The sequence below is a fragment of the Sminthopsis crassicaudata genome, chromosome 3 (genome assembly GCF_048593235.1).
Source record: "Sminthopsis crassicaudata isolate SCR6 chromosome 3, ASM4859323v1, whole genome shotgun sequence".
Lineage (NCBI taxonomy): Eukaryota > Metazoa > Chordata > Mammalia > Dasyuromorphia > Dasyuridae > Sminthopsis > Sminthopsis crassicaudata.
Genome location: NC_133619.1, coordinates 1,216,930 through 1,236,205, shown reverse-complemented (window position 1 = coordinate 1,236,205; position 19,276 = coordinate 1,216,930). Strand labels below are relative to the sequence as shown.

General features: G+C 54.0%; 1 protein-coding gene across 2 annotated transcripts; it reads right to left on the bottom strand.

The window, feature by feature from the left end:
• Positions 1-39: 39 nt before the first annotated feature.
• Positions 40-8,619, bottom strand: MYBBP1A (MYB binding protein 1a). Of its 2 annotated transcripts, none has more exons than XM_074297765.1 (27): positions 8,171-8,619; positions 7,899-7,994; positions 7,689-7,766; positions 6,872-6,946; positions 6,646-6,753; positions 6,359-6,549; positions 5,887-6,054; positions 5,670-5,787; positions 5,290-5,594; positions 5,096-5,206; positions 4,532-4,657; positions 4,040-4,252; positions 3,843-3,951; positions 3,573-3,651; positions 3,290-3,441; positions 3,124-3,204; positions 2,850-2,990; positions 2,587-2,757; positions 2,318-2,475; positions 2,042-2,176; positions 1,845-1,950; positions 1,584-1,709; positions 1,408-1,476; positions 1,090-1,203; positions 890-991; positions 678-802; positions 40-606 (listed from the first exon to the last, which is right to left on the bottom strand). In XM_074297765.1, the coding sequence occupies exons 1-27, from the start codon at positions 8,492-8,494 to the stop codon at positions 111-113; spliced, it is 4,077 nt and encodes a 1,358-aa protein (XP_074153866.1). In that variant the 5' UTR covers positions 8,495-8,619; the 3' UTR covers positions 40-110. The 2 variants fall into 2 exon arrangements, with proteins under 2 accessions (XP_074153866.1, XP_074153867.1); XM_074297766.1 differs by having other exon boundaries at positions 1,869-1,950.
• Positions 8,620-19,276: the final 10,657 nt, after the last annotated feature.

Below are 19,276 nucleotides of genomic sequence, written 5' to 3'. Positions count from 1 at the left end.
GCCCCTCCTCCCTTCCCAAAGCCTTCTGGGAGGGAGCGCTGGTTTTATTGGAGTTTTATTGGATCTGAGTGCAAAAATACAGTCTGTGGAGGAGCCCGCCCGCCAGCTGCTCACTGGCCGCCGGCCTCGGGCCCCAGCTTCTTGCGCCGGGTCTTGGGGCCGCTAGGGGTCCCCGGGGGCGGCAGTCTGGCCTTTTTCTGCAGGGGGGGGGCGGCGGGCGCCGCGTCCAGCCCATTTTTCCTCTTCCCCCCGCGGAGTTTCCTCTTGGGACCCGCGGAGCCGGGGGTCGCGCTCTGTGCGTCGCCGTTCACCACAGCCTTGGGCTCGGGGTCTTTGGTCTGGCTGGCCGGTGGGGGAGGGGTCGCCGGGGAGCCCGGCTCCTTCACCATGGGCGGCTGCTGCTGGGTGGACCTCCTCTTCCGCTTCCGCTTCCGCTTCCTCTTGGCGTCCTGCGTGGCGTGGCCGGGGTCCTCGCCACCCTCCGCCTGCTGCCTCTTGCTGCGCTTCTTGGTGTCGGGGAGGAAGCCCTTCTTGCGCTTGCGGCTCCCCGGCTCCTGGGGGGCGCCCTTGTTCTCGGCGACCTTGACCTTCTCCTCCTTGGGCCGCCTGTGGAGAAGCTGGGTCAGGGCCTGCGAGGCTGGAAGGGGGCCCGCCCCCCCCCAACCCCAGCTACTCACGGGACACCCAGCAGCTTGAGGGCCTGCCACGTGAGGTCGGAGAGGCGGCCGGTGGCACCCAGGCGGTCACTCTGCCGCAGGGTCTGCAGCACGGCCAGGGGGGCTTCCAGGCTTGTGGGCAGCTCCTGTGGAGGCGAGGACCGGCCGTGGCTGCCTGGGGAGGCACATGGGGAGCCCCAGAATACCCCCCACCCCACTGGAGACGTCCTCACCTCCTCCTTCACAGTCTTGATGAGAAAGATCAGAAGCTCCAGGGCCTTGAACATTTTGAGGAGAACGCTCTTGTTCACAGCCGTGCCCACGGCTCTCAGACTCTAGGGGACACGGAGAAGCACATAGGGTCTCCAGGGGCCACAAGGGGGTCACTCAGCCCCCCGCCGGGGAGCTATGACCTGCTGAGGGGCTCACTCACCTCGGTGGTCTGCCTGAGGCTGTCCCCAATCAGCTCCTGCCAGGCCGGGCCCTCCAGGGCCTGCTTCAGCTCCCCCATCTGCAGGGCCTTCAGGAGCAACAAGCAAGCCTGGGCCTAAAAGGGGGTTCAAAGAGCCGTGATGGCGGGGCTCGCCAGCCCCAGCGCTCCCGCCCGGGGTCCGTCTCCCAGCCTGGCAGGGCCCCGAATGTCCTGCCAGTCTGGTGCCCGCCAGCCCTGGAGCCAACAGGCACCTTCCTCGATGGGCACGGCCACTCACAAGCAGAGACGGCGGCCCCCCCCACCTCTGCCCACACTCGCCTGGTGATATGGCCGGGCTCCGTCTGTGACGAACGGGAGGACGACGGGCAGCAGCCGCTGACAAATCACCTGCGGGCATAAGCGCCACCCCTGAAGCAGCCCTGCCTCAGCCAGGACCCCCCAGCCCCACCCCAGAGAGCCCGGCAAGCCCCTGCCCCCCCAGCGCCCACACTCACAGGGTGCCGGGTAAAGAGGTCCACAAACATGGCGGCCGTGAGAGGGCTGTTGCGTTTGGACAGGAAGCTGGTCAGCGCCTCGGTGTAGAGCAGCGACACCCGGGCCAGATCCAAGCAGCTGGAGCTCTGTGGGGGCAGAGGAGAGTGAAGGTGGGGGCCCCAGATCCCCCGTGGGTTACCCTGAGGCCGCCACTGCCTTCTGGGCCCCCACCCCTGGGGAGCTCCCCGAGACCCCAGGAGAGGGCCAGCGAGGGGACCCACCTGCACCTGGGTGGGGGCGCTGACCTTGCGCTGCTTCCTCGGGGACAGGGGAGCCGGCGGCTTGGGTGTGTTGCCTTTCAGGACCCGGAGCAAGTAGAGGGAGGCACTGTGGGGAGGGAGCGACAGCTGGGGTCCCGGACTCCGGTCGGAGCACACGGACCCCCCCCAAACCCCCTGGGAGCCGCGCAGCCCCTCACCTGAAATGGTACAGGGCCACGGCGGAGTCCGCCTGGCGGCCGGCCCGCTCCACCAGCCGCTCCAGCGCCACGTGGAGCGCCTCGGCCCGGTCGGCCACGCTGCGGCAGTACTGCTTGGCCCGGCACAGCTGGTTCCTGCGTGAGCCAGAGGGTCACCCCAGGGAACCGGCCCCTCTGTGTCCCCCCAGAGCCTGGGAGGCCCAGCAGGTGCCCGGACCCCTCCCCACGGGCATTCCCCAGAGCCCGGATCCCGTTCTCAGCCGGGGCCCCGCTCACGTGAAGATGTCGGCTGTCTTGCGCAGGAAGTCCTGCTCCTGCTTGGCCGAGTCGCGGCTCATGCTGCGCTCGATCACAGCCAGCAGGGGCTCCACCAGCTCCAGAACCAGCGGGTTCTCCGGCTGCTTGGTCAGGAAGGTCTCCACGAGGTCCAGGACCTTAAAGACACAGCCAGTGGGACGCTGCCCTTCCCGGTGATGGAGCACTCCCTCCCCCGCTCCAGGGTCCCTAAATTCGCGCCCCATCACGGATGCCCCCTCCCCCCCCACCTTGATCTTGAAGTCACAGCGCAGGCTCTTCTCCTTGCGTGCCTGGTCCTTCCCCCGCCTCCGGGCCTGAGCGCGCAGCTTCTGCTCCGCAAAGAGACTGGCCAGGCGCGCGTCCAGGGCCAGCATGGCGTCGTCGTCCAGCTCCTCCTCGCTGCTCTGGCCGTCTGCGTCCTGGGGAGCAGAGCCAATGCTGGCTTCTGCCCCCCACGCCCACCCCCACGGGGCCCTCCCTGCCCTGCCCCACCCCCGCCCACCCCCCTTACCAGCGCCTTCCCCGCCTGAAGCACGGACATGAGCTGCTGCCGGAAGCCACCGTCCACCTCCCCGTCGCTGCCCTCGTCCAGGGAGTCCTCCTCACTGCCGGAGTCCTCCTCGCTGCCTGAGTCCGAGTCCTCGCTCGAGTCCTGCCAGGCAGACCGGGGTCAGCGCAGACCTGCCCTCCCCCGGGCGCCCCCCCCAGGCGGCTCGTGCATTTCCAACGGGGGAGAAAGGCCCAGCCTCCCTCCTGTGCCCACAGCCCCCTCCGCCCACCCCTACCTCCGTGGCCGGCCCCTTCTTCCTGCCAGGCTCATCGGTGACCACCACGGCCCCGTCCTCCTCCTTATCGGGGTCCAGCACCTGCAGATCCAATGGGGGAAGGGGTGACTCCCCGGGTAGGGCGCTGCGGCCCCTCCCCCGCACAGCCCGGCCCGGCCCCACTCACGTCCAGGATCAGCTGCAGGGCGCGCAGGTTGAGGTGTGGGCAGATGCGGGCGAAGACGCTGCGGCAGACCTGGCGCATGAGGCGGCTGGGCTGCGCCAGCAGAGACAGCAGGATCTCCACCATCACCTCCACCCACTGCGGCTCCTCGGCACCTGCCAGGGGAGGCCGGTCCGGGGTCAAGAGGGGCGCTGGGCCTCCTCCCCATGGACCGGGACCCTGCCGCCCGCTCTCCTCCCCCACAGGGACTCCTCTGGGACCCCAGCCCCCCTGGCTCGGGACACACCTGTGGTTGCCTTCTTGTCCAGGGCTTTCTCCATGCAGTTCTGCAGGTCGTTCAGCACGTCCACACACTCGCCTGGCGCCTGCAGGAGGACAGGGAGGCTGCTGGGACCACCGGCTACGGCTCCTTGGGGGTCTGGGGTTCTGCTTCCTCCCGGCCAGGGGCTCCCGTCTGGGACGGGGTGAATCAGGGGCCATTGGGAGGCGGGGAGTCCCGGTGCCCTCTGCCCTGCCCCCCACAGATGGTTCCGGATGATGACCGGCCCCCAAGCACCTTGAAGAGGTGGAGGCCCACCAGAAGCAGCAGCTGCTGGAAGGCCGTGGTCTCGGCCAGGCGGGCGTCCTTGGCGCGCTGCTGCAAGCGGTCCACAGACTGCAGCATCCTGAGGGGAGGAGGGCGGGCAGGGTCAGCAACAACCCCCCCACTCCCACTCCCTCCCCCACAGCCCCCTCCCCCACAGGACGGCTCACCTCTCCCAGGCGGCCTTCTCCTGGGCCGCGAAGGGCCTCGCGGGCCGCACGTGCTTGCCGTGGGACAGCAGCAGGGCCGCGTACTGCACCAGGTGCTGGGCCCAGAGCCGGCCGTCCGCCGTCACGCCGTGGCCCGCCTTCCCTCGGGGGGGACCGGGGACCGTCTTGGGGGCTTCCCCCAGCAAGGGCAGGGAGTTCAGCGTCTGCAGCAGACTGGCAGAGCAGACCCGAGTCAGGCCAGACGCCCGCGGGCACCGAGCCGCCCACCGAGGGGGAGCTTTCCGCCGGGCTGTCCAGGACCCCAGAGAGCCTCAAGCGCCTGAGGCATACAAATGTCCTTAGGAGAAGGGGGAGCGGGAGGGAGGGCTCCTGGGAAAGCCCGGGCCGGGTCAGAGGCTGTGGCCGGCCAAGCAGGACCCCACAGGACCCTCATGGGGACGATCCCAGAGTGGCTGCACACTAAGGCCCGAGGAGGACCCCCCACCCATCCACCTGAAGAAGGCGTTGCCGGTGTTCTCTCTGGTCTCGCTGTCCAAGGGAACCGAGACCTGCTGCTCCGACTCAGGGATGTCTTTGGAAGGTTTCTTTGTTTCAAAGAATGAATGGAAGAAGCAGAACCTGGAGAAGCAGGAGACGGGGTCACGGGGCACACCCCACTCTGGCCCGCCCGGGCCCCTCCCAGACTAGTACTAGAGCACACAGAACCTTGGCCCTGCCCACGGGAGCCCTCGCCCCTGTGCCCGCCTCCCGGGCTGCACAGCGGGCACTCGAGGGCACCCCCGCACGCACAGGCCCCCGAGGGCCAGCCGCGTCACTGCGCCGACCCTGCCAAGTCACAAGGGGCAGAGGAGAGCTCCCTGACCATCCCCCGTCCCCCTCTCAGAGAGGGGAAGGCCACGGGTCCTGGATTTAAAACGGCCCTTGGGGCTGCTGCAGAACGCCTTTATTTGCCCCAAAGGCCTGGGCCACAGCTACCACAAAGGGCGGTCCCGTGACCTCAGGGAGCAGAACCAGCGCACTGAGAGGAGGGAGGCCCGGCCCCCGAAGCCCCCCTACCTGGCTATGCCCATGACGAAGGCCTCGTCCTTTACCACCTGGGCGTTCTCCACGATGCTGGTCAGTCTCTGAATGAGCCACTTGCGCAAACGAAACGCAGATTTCTCGGGCCTACAGGACGAGACAGACAGTTGGCTTGGGGCAGTGCCCGAGGGCGGCCGGACGGGGTGGGGAGCCCAGGCCCCGGCACTCACGTCCCCGCGTGCCCGCTGCCGTCCTCGGCCGCGGTTTTCTTCTGCCGGCTGGTGCTGAATTCGAGGCAGCTGCCGAAGTCGGGCCGGAGGAACATGTTCCGCAGCCACCGGCAGTAGCGGTCCAGGGCCTCAGGCTGCAGGTGCCTCACCACGGGCCACAGGCTGGGCACCACGGGATAGCCCTGGTTGGTGAGGGACGAGAAGGCCACGAGCACGGCCAGCTGCTTCTCGGGGTCCGGGCAGCCCTCCAGGAAGGAGCTCACGTACTTCTCCATCTCCGGTGCAAACTTGAACCTCGAAGGGAGCTGCAGGAGAGGCCCGTCAACGAGGGCCCGCCCTCACTCTCGGGGCCCCGCGCCACGCTCCCGACCCGCGCCTACCTGGGCCGAGAGCACGTGGTCGCCGTACTGACACATGACCTCTCCGCGGAGGACCACGTGGAGCTGCTCCAGAGACAGCAGGGGCAGGGCACTGCCCAGCAGGCGGAAGGCCATGTAACTGCGCAGGGACAAAGGCGCCGCTGAGTCCTTGGGGCCCGCGCCCCCCCCAGGTTTTGGGGGCTCCCCTTCACCCCACCCCCACAGCCCAGGCTGGTACCTGCCGGGCCCGGAGTGCTCCTTGAGGAGCCCCTGCTCCACCACTTCCCTCCAGAAGAGCTCGAAAGCGCCCTCCTGCAGGGCCACGCGCAGGAGGTCCAGCCCCACGGGGTGCAGCACCCTCTCCTTCCTCACAGACTTAGCCGCCAGCTGCAAGACTTCCACCAGCCTGGAAGAGGGCGTCAATGAGAACGAGCCCCTGGCCCGAGGCAGGCTCCCGGTTCTGGTCCAAGCCCCCGGCGGACCCCCAGAAAGGCCCCGCCCTCGCGTGGCCAGCGCCCGCGCCGGCCTTCTGCACAGGGGCACCCGAGAGCGCCCGCGGGGCAGCTGGACGGCTCTCCGGGCCTCCCCGTAACGCCGAGGCCGGCGGCTAAAAACCTGGGCGTCTCCCGCAGGGAGGAAGCCATGAACACCTGCCCTGGGTCCCCCCGCAGGCCCCCCAGACACAGGCCGGAAGGGCGGACGCTCCAGACCTGGGCACGGTCTCCTTGGTGACCACGGTCGCCGAGCCCAGCAGCTTCTTCAGCTTCTTGGGGTGCAGGACGCCGGGAAACTTCTGGAGCCCCACCAGGAGCAGCTGCAGCTGTTCGGGGGTGCTGAAGGCCGCGGCCAAGTCGGCCTGGAGGACGTCCAGCAGGACCTCCTCGAACACGGGCTCTGGGACCTGCGTGGGGAGAGGGGGGCGAGAGGGCTGCTCCTGAGCCCCCTCCCCGAGTCCTGGGCTCCCCACCCCCCTTCCCGCCGGGGCCTCGGGGCCTACCTCGGAGAGGATGTCCACCAGCGTGCGGCGGGGCAGGTCCTGCAGGTGGTTCCGGTGCTGAGCCAGGCTCTGCAGCAGCTGGACCGAGGCCACGAGCGCCTTGGGCTCCTGGGGCAGGGGAGGGCGGGCGGGCAGAGGAAGGGGCCCGCCCCGGGGAGTCAGCCACCGGCCCAGAGCGGGCCCGGCCCCCCACAGCCCCCCGCTTCCCGGCCGGAGCCGCACTCACCTTCACCAGGCGGCCGGACTGAAACAAGGCTAAGACCCCGAAGAAGTTCCCGAAGGCGGCGCTGCGTAAGAGCTTCTGGAAAGGCATTGGCTCCTGTGAGCGCCCTGGGCCCCGCCCCCCTCCGGTTCTGGCACTGTCCACAAGTCCGGTTCCTTCCCCCCCCCCCCTGGCACTGTCCTGGCCGGCCCCCCACCCCGCTCCGGGTTCTGGCACTGTCTGAGCGCCCCCCCCCCTTCTGGCACTGTCCTGGCCGGCCCCCTCCCCTTCTGGCACTGTCTGAATCCCCCCCCCTCCGGTTCTGGCACTGTCCACAAGTCCGGTTCCTTCCCCCCCCCCCCTGGCACTGTCCTGGCCGGCCCCCCACCCCGCTCCGGGTTCTGGCACTGTCTGAGCGCCCCCCCCCTTCTGGCACTGTCCTGGCCGGCCCCCTCCCCTTCTGGCACTGTCTGAATCCCCCCCCCCTCCGGTTCTGGCACTGTCCACAAGTCCGGTTCCTTCCCCCCCCCCCCTGGCACTGTCCTGGCCGGCCCCCCACCCCGCTCCGGGTTCTGGCACTGTCTGAGCGCCCCCCCCCTTCTGGCACTGTCCTGGCCGGCCCCCTCCCCTTCTGGCACTGTCTGAATCCCCCCCCCCTCCGGTTCTGGCACTGTCCACAAGTCCGGTTCCTTCCCCCCCCCCTTCTGGCACTGTCCGGCCGGCCAGCCTCCAGGAGCCTCAGTGTCCACATCTCTAAGATGGAGCAAGAGCCAGAGGGGGAGTCCTGACTCAGCCCCTCCAGGCGGGGGCAGCAGCGGACAAGCTGGGGCTCAGGACTCACCTTCTTCTGCAGGTCGTGCTTCTCCTGGATTTGCTCCAAGACTCTCTGCAAGGGGACGCGCTCCAAGGCCTGCAGCACCTGGGACAGAGGCAGGGGAGGATCTAACCCTGAGCTCGGCCCGCCCCCGGCCCCCCAGACCACCGACAGGGGCACCCGCCCCCCCACTGACAACCCCCCCCCCCCGACCACCCCCCCAGGCCCCCTCCGCACCTGGCTCAGGGCCAGGCTGTAGCCCGGCCTCGCCGCCTCCCGAGTGGCCCCCAGGCCCTCAATGAGCCGCCGCAGCGCGTACTGGAGCTCGGCCTCCTGCGGGGAGAGGAAGGGGTGAGGGGCTCCCCGCGGACCCAGCCCTCGTCACCGGGGGGAAGGGAAGGAAGGACCCCCCCACACACACCCACACATCCCCCTGGGGGCGCCCGCGGCGCCCCCCCAGTTATCACACGTGGGAAGCACCCCCCACCCCACCCCCCCCCCCCGCGCACCTGGGGGCGCTCCCGCAGCCGCGTCACCAGCGCCGCCGTGGCCGCCAGCCGCTGCTCCTGCTCCGGCTTGCCGATGCCCCAGAAAAGGTCCAGGAAGCTCCGGCTCTGCTGCAGCAGCGGCGCCGGCGGGGAGGGGGCCCGCTCCTCCGCGTCCGCGGCCTCCTCAGGCGGGCCCGCCATCGCCGCCGCCGTCTCCTCCTCCGCTTCCTCCCCCGGCTTTTCCTCCGCCACCTCGGGAGGCTCCGGCTTCACCTCCGCTACTGCCCGGGACGTCCGCGTGCCCCGCGTGCTCCGCGAGCTCCGTGAGCTCCGAGTCCCCGCCATGCTGCTCCGCGCTCCCCAAAGTCCCACGTGCTTCCGCAGAACCGGCTTCGCCACACTGCTTCCGGGGCACGGCACCGTCGCGCCTGCGCGCTGACCACGGGACGCCGGGGCGGAACTGCGGCTGCGCTTTAAGGACGGGGCTGGGCCGGTTCTGCGCCTGTGCGGCCGAGATGGGCGGGGTCTTTTTTCCTCCTTGCCCCGCTCTCCTTCCAGCCTGGGACTCCGCTGGGGAGGAGTACCCGGGGCTCTTGGGGAGGACTCAGAGGCAGGAATCCTGCTGCACGCCTCTGCATCCCCCTCCAGAAGATGGGGCGGGGGTGTCCCTGGGCGAGTCCCAGAGAGGGGCGGTCTGCACCCGCGGAGGAAGCGCGCGCTGCCGGGACAAGGATAAGACAGGGCGGAGGCCTCGGTCTCTTCTGGGGACGCGGTGCTGGGACCCTCCCTCACAGTGCCCGGCTCGGGGCACGCGGGAGTTCGTGGTCGGGGGGGCCGGAGCCCCAGGAGCAGGCTCGTGGCAGGCTGGGCCGGCCCCCTCCGTGCATCTCCTGGCGCCCCGCTGGCCCCTCACCCCATCCCTCCTTTGGAAGAGGAAAGGGGGGCGCCGCAGCCCTGCCGGGAGAGAGCCGCCTCCCGCGCTGTCCGTGGTGCTGAAGGCCGCCCTCCCCGGGGACACTGGGCGCCTGGGGTAGTAGGAGCCCAGAACTACAGAGAGCTGGGGGGGGGGGGTCTCGGAGCCCACTCTGAGGGACGTGGCTGGTTAATGAGACCGTCCTAGCCTCCGGGCACGAGTGCCGGTCCGGGCTGGGGGAGTGCTCCCGGGCGAGGAGCCTCTCCCGCACTCCTCCCGTGGAGCTCCGGGCAGCCCAGCTCCTGAGGAGAAACCCCGTCCAGAGGTGCGGCCGGCCCGGAGGCTTCCTCCTCCTACGGCTGGAGCTTTCTGGCCAATCCCATCTAATCCATCCCGAGATTGATTTTCCGCTGTCAAGGGAATTCCCTTTCAAAGACTATTAAAGCTTTCGGGTCCTCCATGTCTTTACTCTTTGGTTGCCAAGAGAAACCATTTGCCATCAATTTATTGATTATAGCTAACCTAATTAAAAAGCCAGAAAACCTCTTGCTCAAATCTTTTCATTCATGCTACATCCTTGATTGGACTCCGTGCCCTCCCTGGGGCTCACTGGTCTTCTTTACCAAGCAGACCAATGTCCCTTCTGAAGCACCCAGAGCACTCACTGAGGCCTTTTTCACCTCTGGATTCCTTTGGGGGAGGTGGGGGTGGGGACTCTGGCCATGTATTCTCGGGGAGTGCGCTCAAGGAGTTCTGCCTGCCTTTCAGTCTAGGTTTGCAAAAGCGAGTTGGATTCCTGTGACTTTGAGCAGGGCCTTCCCTCTTCCAGGCCTTGGCTTCCTCTTCTAAGTGGGGGCCTTGGACTAAATGGTATCTGTGGTATCTCCTGACCCTAGATCTCTGGCCCTGTGAGGAGAGACTGGTCTCTGGACTCAGTGAGCATCTACAAAGTGCTGGCCTCTGGGGTCCACCACGATGGGGTCCACCACGACAGATTCCAAGCTGGGAGGCTCTGTAGACAGGAGCCAGTCCTTGCGACAATAGCATTTGCAGAAAGCAAAACAAAACCCATCACAAAGGATCCCTACAGGGAACAAGTCCAAAAGCAGGGAACACTGTGTGGCCTTTGTGTGCCTCCTCCTCTGCAAAGGGTTGGGCTGGCAGTGTCTCCTAGCTCTTCATCCAACCTACTGCTTCTTGAGCTTTATTAGTGGTACTTAACAGAAGTGGGGTTGGTTTCTAGGGTGAGATAGGATTAAGGAATCTGGGTTCAAGGTGACTGACTTTTAGAAGAGAGAGGTTTCCCGTGACAGAGTCATGTGTATACATATTTCATGGGAACTCACATTATCTGCTGGATTCTTTGAGACGAAAGTCTGATTCAGCCCTGAGACCAAAAAATGGAACCTTTAGGTCCCAGAAAATCTCTCCCTCTCAGAAATCCAAATAAAATATTAAAAACTCTTTAATTTCTATCTTGCCTCAGTTTCTTCAGCATTACATGGGTTCCCTAGAGTTTTTCAAATAAGTCATATCATCAGCAAACAACAATACATTTATCTCTTCTTTTCCTACCTTTATTCTTTTTTGTTATTTTATTACTATTACTAGAATCTCCAGTATTACATTAAATAATAATGTCGAACCAGTCCTGCATCCCTGGTTTAAATCCCACTCGATTGTAATGAATGTTTTCTTGGATAAATCACTATAGTCTGCTTGGTAAAATTTTATTTTAAAATTTCCAATATTCATTAATATTAGTCTATGTTTTCTTTCTGGATTTTATCCTTCCCTGATTTAGGTATTAGGACTATATTTGTTTTATGAAAGGATTTTGGGAGGAAATTTTCTTTTCCAATTTTTGAGAATAATTTGTGAAGGAGTTGATGCCATAGTTAACAGGATGCTGAGCTGGAGTCAGGAAGACATCTTCCTGAATTCAAATCTGTCCTCAGACACGTCCTAGCTGTATGATCCTGAACAAGTCACTAAACCCTGTTTGCCTCATTTCTTCATCTGTAAAATAAGCTGTTGAAGGAAATGGCAAACCAAATCGGTATCCTTGCCAAGAAGGCTCCAAATGAGGTCATGGAGAGTTGGACACAACTGAAAGATGATTTAATAAGTTTGACTTGACATTCTTCTATGACTCCATCAAGAGAATTCCCCCCCTCCTTTGATAGTCTATTTCCTCACCTGAGATTAGTCACTATCTGGTCTTCTGATAGGTTAGACATATCATATTTTTAAATGCACTCATGTTTTATCAGTATCCATCAGTGTCCAGGTTTGTTTTTTTTTTTAATTCTGGTTTTGTTGTGATTTCACCTTCCTCATTTGATATTTATATTGATTTTTTTTTTTTTTTTGGCTTTCTTCTTCTTTTTAATCAGATTAGTGAAAGGCTAGTCAATTTTACTTCTCCCCCTTTCACCCACCAGAGAACCAGTTTTATTTTTATCCTGTCAGGGTTTTGTTTTGTTTTTGTTTTTGTTTTGCTTTCAATATCTCTTTCTCTTTTAATTTTTAGTATTTCCTCTTTTGTGCTGACTTTTGGTTTATTTATTTGTTAAATTAGTACTTTAAAAAATTCATATTCAATTCACTAATCCTCTCTTTTCTATTTTGTTTATGAATATCTGTAAGGATATGATTTTTCCTCTGAGGACTAATTTAGTCACAGAAATTTCAGTTTATTGTTTCATCATCATTTTCTTTTACATAGTTATGATTATTATGTTTTGTTCTTTAACCCACTAATTATTTAGGATTCCATTTTTAAGTCTCCATTTCAACCTCTATTTTTTGTTTGTGTACCCTGAATCAATGATTATTTTATTTCATTAAGATGTGTAAAGGCACTATTTCTGCCTTATTGCTTTTGTTTGCACTACCTTTGCACTCTAATATACAATTAATGTTTATAAAAGATGAGATAGTGTTGAGAAATATGGATATTCTTTTACAATCCCATTTAGAAGCTATCTTAACTCTTTTAACTAATTTCTTCAGCAATTTGTTCGGTTCTCCATTTTCTTTTCTGCTTATCTTTCAGTTAGTTATCCAAACCTGAGAGATACAGAAGTCTCCAGTCATTATCTCAGTCTCATTGTATTTCAGATAATGTTTCTTTTATGAATTTGAATGCTAAGGAATTGGAGGTGTCTGTGATTCATCTCAGTACAGAGAGTTTCTTATATTTTGAATGTTTGTTTTTGTTTTGTCAGATAACATTACAATTTCTGCTTTTGGGGATTCACTTTGTTGAGGTGGAAGACACCCCAGTAAAATTAGGGTCTCCAGGTCAGTGTTGTAGGTATGACAAAAGAATCTGAAAAGTATCTCCAAGTTAAGAGGCAGATTTATTAAGTGGCTAACAATGGGCTAAGCTCCAAGAGAATTTAACTAAGAGTCTGAAGCAAGAAGATAATTTTATAAGAAAGAGAAACAAAGATCAGTTTCAATTCTTTGATATGCTAATTTTATGACTTAGAGGTACAATTAAGCAGTGGTAGGGGTGGGATTGAACCAATTATTGAATTCTGTGGCTACTTGAAGAGTATTGAATGGAGATAGAACAACTCCCACCTTTGAATTGTATGGCTTACTGACCAACAGATTGTCCTCTGACTGCCAGAATTGTTTGTGGCATTTCCAAGGCTTAGTAGCCTTAAGGTTTCTCAGAAATTGCTACATTTCCCCTTAGGGGCTACATCTCATTAACTTGTTTCCCTCCATCTCACCAATTTTTTTTTTTTTTTTTTTTTTTGTATTTTTAAAAAATGTTTTGGTAAGCAATAGATTGTAGGGGGTCATTTTATTATACAATTGATGGGGGTTGAGGTCCGTTTAAGATTTCCTCTCTGATTCCCCCCCCCCAGTTTCTTCCTTATCTGAAAAGCCCACCAAGAACTTGACACTGCCTACAAGCCCCTTTTAGGTATAAAAGAGCCAAGCTGGAGCTCTCTCTTTGCAGGAGCCCTTCCCCCAAACATAGTATCCTTCCGGCCATGTAAGGGTTCCTGCCGGCCCAGCGGCCACCTTTGGCCTTGGCATCTTTCTAACTGAACTTTACTTCCAAATTTCTGCAATAAACCTTTTTTTTTTTTTTTTTTTTTTTTTTAATCAATCTAGGTTTACTGGCTTGAATGAATTTACAGGGGATACTGCGCCATAATAGGACTATCTTACTATCTTTGCGCCGACCAACAGGGCTCCCCCTTTCCTATCTCTCATCACAATCTATTACTCCTTTTTTGTTTTATTGGATTGTTTAACTCATTCATACATTTTCATGTATTCATACATTCATTTACAAATTTATGAAACTTAAATTTATATTTTTCCTATCCCTCTCTAATATTATTATCTATGGGAGGGAGGCAATGGGGATTATGGAATTTGCCCAGGGTCACATAGCAACTGGTTGTCCAAGAACAGATTTGGATCTTCCCAATGCCAAAGCCAATGCTCTGTCCATTGCACCACCTAGCTGCCACTAATATTATTTTTTTCAAGTTATGATTCCCCCTCACCTACTTCTGCAGTAAACACAGTACTGATGAGGTCCTGGGTCACTAGGTTGGCAGAGAGAGTCTTAAGTACTAATAAAATTACTCCCTGAGGCAAGCATGGAAGGGCACTGATGGGACAAGTTTAACCTTATAGTCCCCCCTCTTTGTGGATGGAGGTGGTAGGGATACTTACCTTGCTATGTCCAGTCAGAAATCCAAGTTATATAAACTTCCCCTACAAATCTTTCCCTGACCTACAGCATCTTTGCTGAATCCCTTTAGATAGGCCTGCTGCCTCACTGTGTCTTTCTCCTTCTCATAGCCAAATAACTCTTTTAGGCTACTAAATTCTTCTATGGCTCTGTGCTGCCAGTTAAGGCATGCTCCCACCTCATGGAGTATTCCCTTTCTCTCAGGAAATAGCGAGTTCCACTGGGAACTTGCGTTTTCCATTGTTAATTGTTGAAACTATTTTCCTGTCTAACTATATCTCTTCCAACTTGTAAAACAAAAGATCTTACCAAGAACTCCACTGACTCACTGAAGAATGCAGGAAAGATTTATTTTACATTCTTACAAGATTGGATATCTAGGTGAATAGACAAAGCTCTGGGACTCCAAAGGCAGCATTGTATTCCTATCCTAAAACACTAGTCCCTCCCATGATTCCCCATTAATTGGATATCCCTAGGAGCTTCCATTCTGAAAGGGGAAGGTAACTGAGGGGAGCTAAGGGCAAAGCACAAAAGATTCTTTTCAAATCTCACAGTACCATCCCTGAACACAAAAATCAGCCCCTGCTCCCAAGGAGTTTATATTCTTTTTTTTTTTAATTTTTTAATTTTTAAAAATTTTTTAAATTTTATAATTATAATTTTTGACAGTATATATGCATGAGTAATTTTTTTTATAACATTATCCCTTGTATTCATTTTTCCAAAATTTCCCCTCCCTCCCTCTACTCCCTCCCCTAGATGACAGGCAATCCCATACATTTTACATGTGTTACAGTATAACCTAGATACAATATATGTGTGTAAATCCCATTTTCTTGTTGCACATTAAGTATTAGATTCCGAAGGTATAAGTAACCTGGGTAAATAGACAGTAGTGCTACCAATTTACATTCACTTCCCAGTGTTCCTTCTCTGGGTGTAGTTGTTTCTGTCCATTATTGATCAACTGGAAGTGAGTTGGATCTTCTTTATGTTGAAGATTTCCACTTCCATCAGAATACATCCTCATACAGTATCATTGTTGAAGTGTATAGTGATCTTCTGGTTCTGCTCATTTCACTCAGCATCAGTTGATTTAAGTCTCTCCAGGCCTCTCTGTATTCCTCCTGCTGGTCATTTCTTACAGAGCAATAATATTCCATAACCTTCATATACCATATTTTACCCAACCATTCTCCAACTGATGGACATCCATTCATCTTCCAGCTTCTAGCCACTACAAAAAGAGCTGCCACAAACATTTTGGCACAGACAGGTCCCTTTCCGCTCTTTAGTATTTCTTTGGGATATAATCCCAGTAGTAGCGCTGCTGGATCAAAGGGTATGCACAGTTTGATAACTTTTTGGGCATAATTCCAGATTGCTCTCCAGAATGGTTGGATTCTTTCACAACTCCACCAACAATGCATCAGTGTCCCAGTTTTCCCATATCCTCTCCGACATTCATCATTATTTTTTCCTGTCATCTTAGCCAATCTGACAGGTGTGTAGTGGTATCTCAGAATTGTCTTAATTTGCATTTCTCTGATCAATAGTGATTTGGAACACTCTTTCATATGAGTGGAAATAGTTTCAATTTCATCATCTGAGAATTGTCTGTTCATATCCTTTGACCATTTATCAATTGGAGAATGGTTTGATTTCTTATAAATTAGGGTCAGTAGTCTATAGATTTTGGAAATGAGGCCTTTATCAGATCTTTTAACTGTAAAAAATATTTTCCCAATTTGTTACTTCCTTTCTAATCTTGTTTGCATTAGTATTGTTTGTACAGAAACTTTTTAGTTTGATGTAATCAAAATCTTCTATTTTGTGATCAATAATGATCTCTAGTTCTCCTCTGGTCACAAATTCCTTCCTCCTCCACAGGTCTGAGAGGTAGACTATTCTCTGTTCCTCTAATCTATTTATTATCTCCCTCTTTATGCCTAAAGCATGGACCAATTTTGATCTTATCTTGGTATAGGCTGTTAAGTGTGGGTCCATATCTAATTTCTGCCATAGGAGTTTACATTCTTATGGGGGAAGATAGCTTCTACCCTTGATTATTCCTTGATGTTCTTGCGGATTTCAGTTTTCTAATCTAATTTTCATGACTATGGACAACAAATGTCAATCTATTTTTCACAAATTCTATTTCATATTTCTTCATTTCATCTGTAAACTCTTCTCATAAATCTACATTTTGCCAAAGAGAATGGTCTTTGTGGATTCTTCACATGGCTGAACTCCAACATTTGGTGCCTACTTTAGCATCATTTAATGCTAAACACTAACCACATCATTGGAACTGGAAATTGCTCTTCTCGATCACATCATTTGGTGCTTCTGACTTCAATCACATCATTTGGTGCTTCTGACTTCAATCACATCAGTAGGGCCACTCCTCCTCCTTGTTCCTCATTATCTAGCCCACTACTAATCTATAACCTCTTCTGATTACCTTTTTGTCCCTGTCAGCCTCAAAATTTCTCCCACAGGCCCATGCTTTTTCACTTCTTCAGATACAAGATGTCCCCAGGAATTCTAGCTCCTCATCTCCTGAATTTCCCAAATTCCCCCAGAGCTTACCCAACCCAAAATTCTTCCCAGATTATCTTTTCATTCATAGGAATATCCATCAGTACAATCTCCTCCCAGCACCAAAGCCAGACTTCTTTCTTCCCCCCTTCCCTTTTCAGTCTTCTCCCCACCTTCTCCTCATAGATTTCTATATGTGTTCTCATTCTGAGATCACAGAGGTCACCTTCCCCTCACTGTTTTGATTTGACCCAGATACATCACACATTCATCTTTCCTCCACATACTCTTTTATTTTGTAATCAAATCACTCAGTTCTGTCCATAATATTATGCCCACCTCTTCCCAGTTATTTCCATTGGACTTACTCCTGGAATGGTATAAGGGCACCAAAAGTATTAATATGAAATCGATTTTCATAATTGTAAAAGAATATTATAAAAATAGTATAATAGAGATTCAATTATAGTTCAATCAACTTGAAGAAACTGATACAGGAGGTGGCCCCTTTAAGATTCCTTTTCTGATCCCCAACTTTGGGACTGACCTTTGATTTACAAGATCTGGTCAAAACCACCCTTTTGTATTCCAAAGGGAGAGATCTGGATCTGAGCTAATTTGGGCTATACCCAGCCCCCATTCTAATGATCTGCTCAGGTTTCCCAACCCCCACCTGGTGGATTCTGGCCCTGCAGGAATCAACCTTAAACTCCACCCATAGGCCCCTTCAAGCAAATAATAGAGCCAAGCTGGAATCATCTCTTGGCAGAGAGCTGAAACATGCGAGCACCATGCTTTGCATCACAGACTCTGTCTGCCACTTCTGGTGTATTTCTTCCTCTATCTAATACCTTTTACTAACCAGACTTTAACCTTACTTCCAAACCCTACAATAAACCTTTTTTTTTTTTTTTTTTTTTTTTAATCAATCTAGGTTTTGGGGCCTGTAAATTCATTTACAGGGGACTCTCGCGCCCCCATTAGAACTCATTTAACTTTGTATCCTTGAGCTGAATCCAAAAGGGTTGCAGGGGAGCTGTATTTGATTCCCTGTATCCCGAACCTGCCACCACACCTCAATTAATCCTAATTTTATTTAGGTATCCCTTAGCTAGACCTCATCAGAAACCAAGTCAGGTAACAGATTTTTGCTGTTTATTCCATCAAATAGCTTCATGGGCTTAAGCAAATACAATGCAGTCAAAAATGAATAAGCAATTTGCTTCTGGAGGGAACACAGTTTTTAAATCTCAGGGGAGCAGAGGCAAGATCTAAGGAGTAAGGGGAGGAACCAAGGAAGAGTCAGGGAGAAATCATGGAGGAGCCAGGTGGAATCCAGCTATCTTTAAAGATGTTAACTAGACAGTCTGGGAGACTGACCCGATTGTGATTGTCATTTTAGCAATTCCTGTGAATAAGCTGGTTTAGATTTTATATCACCCCTGTCTCCATGTATTCATTTAAAAAGAATTTTGTTATTCTCTGTTATACTGTGACTATCCTTACCTGCTGTATTTGTTCACTTCTATACTTCGGTTGTTTGGGGTGTTTTAAAGACAAACAGTCTTTCCACTTTTGCTTTCTAAAAATATTTCAAATGCCTCTTTATAATTGAATGCTCCATCTTCTTTGATGTGTAGTCAGGCTCAGATTTGCAGAATAGGGCATCCCTTGAGTTCCACTGCTCTTCAGAAAGTATTATTCCAACCCCTCCAGCATTTCCTGATGAATGCAGAATAATCTTGTATTATTCAAATGCCCTTTTCTTTATAGTGAAGGTCTTTCTCCTAATCACTAGCATAACTTGTTTCCCAATTGAATTGTTAAATTGAATAGCTTTGTGTGCTAGAGTTTTCAGTCTTGGATTATTGGGCTCCCCCCTCCTTAGAGGTGATTTTTGAACTGTTTTGATTGATATTTTGTTTTTTCTGTTCAGAAGTTCTGGGTGGTTTTTTCCTATTATTTCCTAGATTATGATGTTAAGGTTTTTTTTTGTCCTGTCATGTTCTTCTGGGAGACCCATATTCCTTAGGTTGTCTCTGCATGTCCTGTCTCATTTCTGTGTGTTTTACTAGCTGAGTAAACAGATTTTTTTTTAGATGTCCTTTGTTGTCATTTTCCCCCCTTCTCTTTGTTTTTCAAGCCTGTGCTTTTGCACTCCTGATCTATTATTCCCTCTTTTGTTTCCTTGGTGAGACTTGCCATCACAGATTCCAGTTTTCCTTTTCTGCTCATTATTTTTGCCGTGCTGCCAGTAAATCCCGTTCTTCTCATTCTCATTTCTCTTGAACTACTCGGGGTCAGCAAGTTGTGTTTCCATGTTCAGCTCACATTCCACAGGATCCTTCATCAAGTGCTGGATCATTTTCTTTTGTTTTCCAGTTTTTGTTCAGAGCTGCCTGAACTCAGATCTGGAGGCCACATTTCCTTCTGTTGTTAGTATTTCCTGTTGATTTATCAGCTTATGTCCCAGTCGTTTCAGTTTTGTTTTTCCTGAGATCTAAGATAATTTCAGTCTTTTTCCCCTGCCTGATTTTCTCCTAATTACTTTCTGACTTATCTCAGCATTCTGTCCTGTCATATTGGGCAATTTATGGTTCACAAGGTCTGTCCCAAGTGATTTTTGAGTGGTCAGCATTAGCCCCAGCTGGATGTTTTAGGGAGTTGAGGACAGGAGAGAAGAGCACAGGTTCCTTCACACACACCCCCCCACAGTGTCACATCCTGCTGATCTGGCCAGGTCCCTGTGTTCCTTAAGTCTCCAGCCTGGGCCTGACAGCTCAGAGGATCGATGACTTGTTGGTAGGGGCTTGTCAGGCCTTGAACCAGCCCGGTTAGCAGAGTGGTCAAACCCAGAGCCAGCAATTTGCAGCCATGTTGATAAGGTCGAAAAAGATAAAAATAATTAACAGGAAAATTCTTGTCTTGGGAGAGGTTAAAA

Bases quoted from the DNA above. Each gene is read 5' to 3' on its own strand.
- MYBBP1A (XM_074297765.1), bottom strand. From the start codon at position 8,494: ATGGCGGGGACTCGGAGCTCACGGAGCTCGCGGAGCACGCGGGGCACG. The intron at 4,253-4,531 runs GTGGATGGGTGG...CTGCTCTGCCAG, and splicing joins ACCGGCAACGCCTTCTTCAG to TCTGCTGCAGACGCTGAACT. The intron at 1,951-2,041 runs GTGAGGGGCTGC...CCCTCCCCACAG, and splicing joins GTGGCCCTGTACCATTTCAG to TGCCTCCCTCTACTTGCTCC.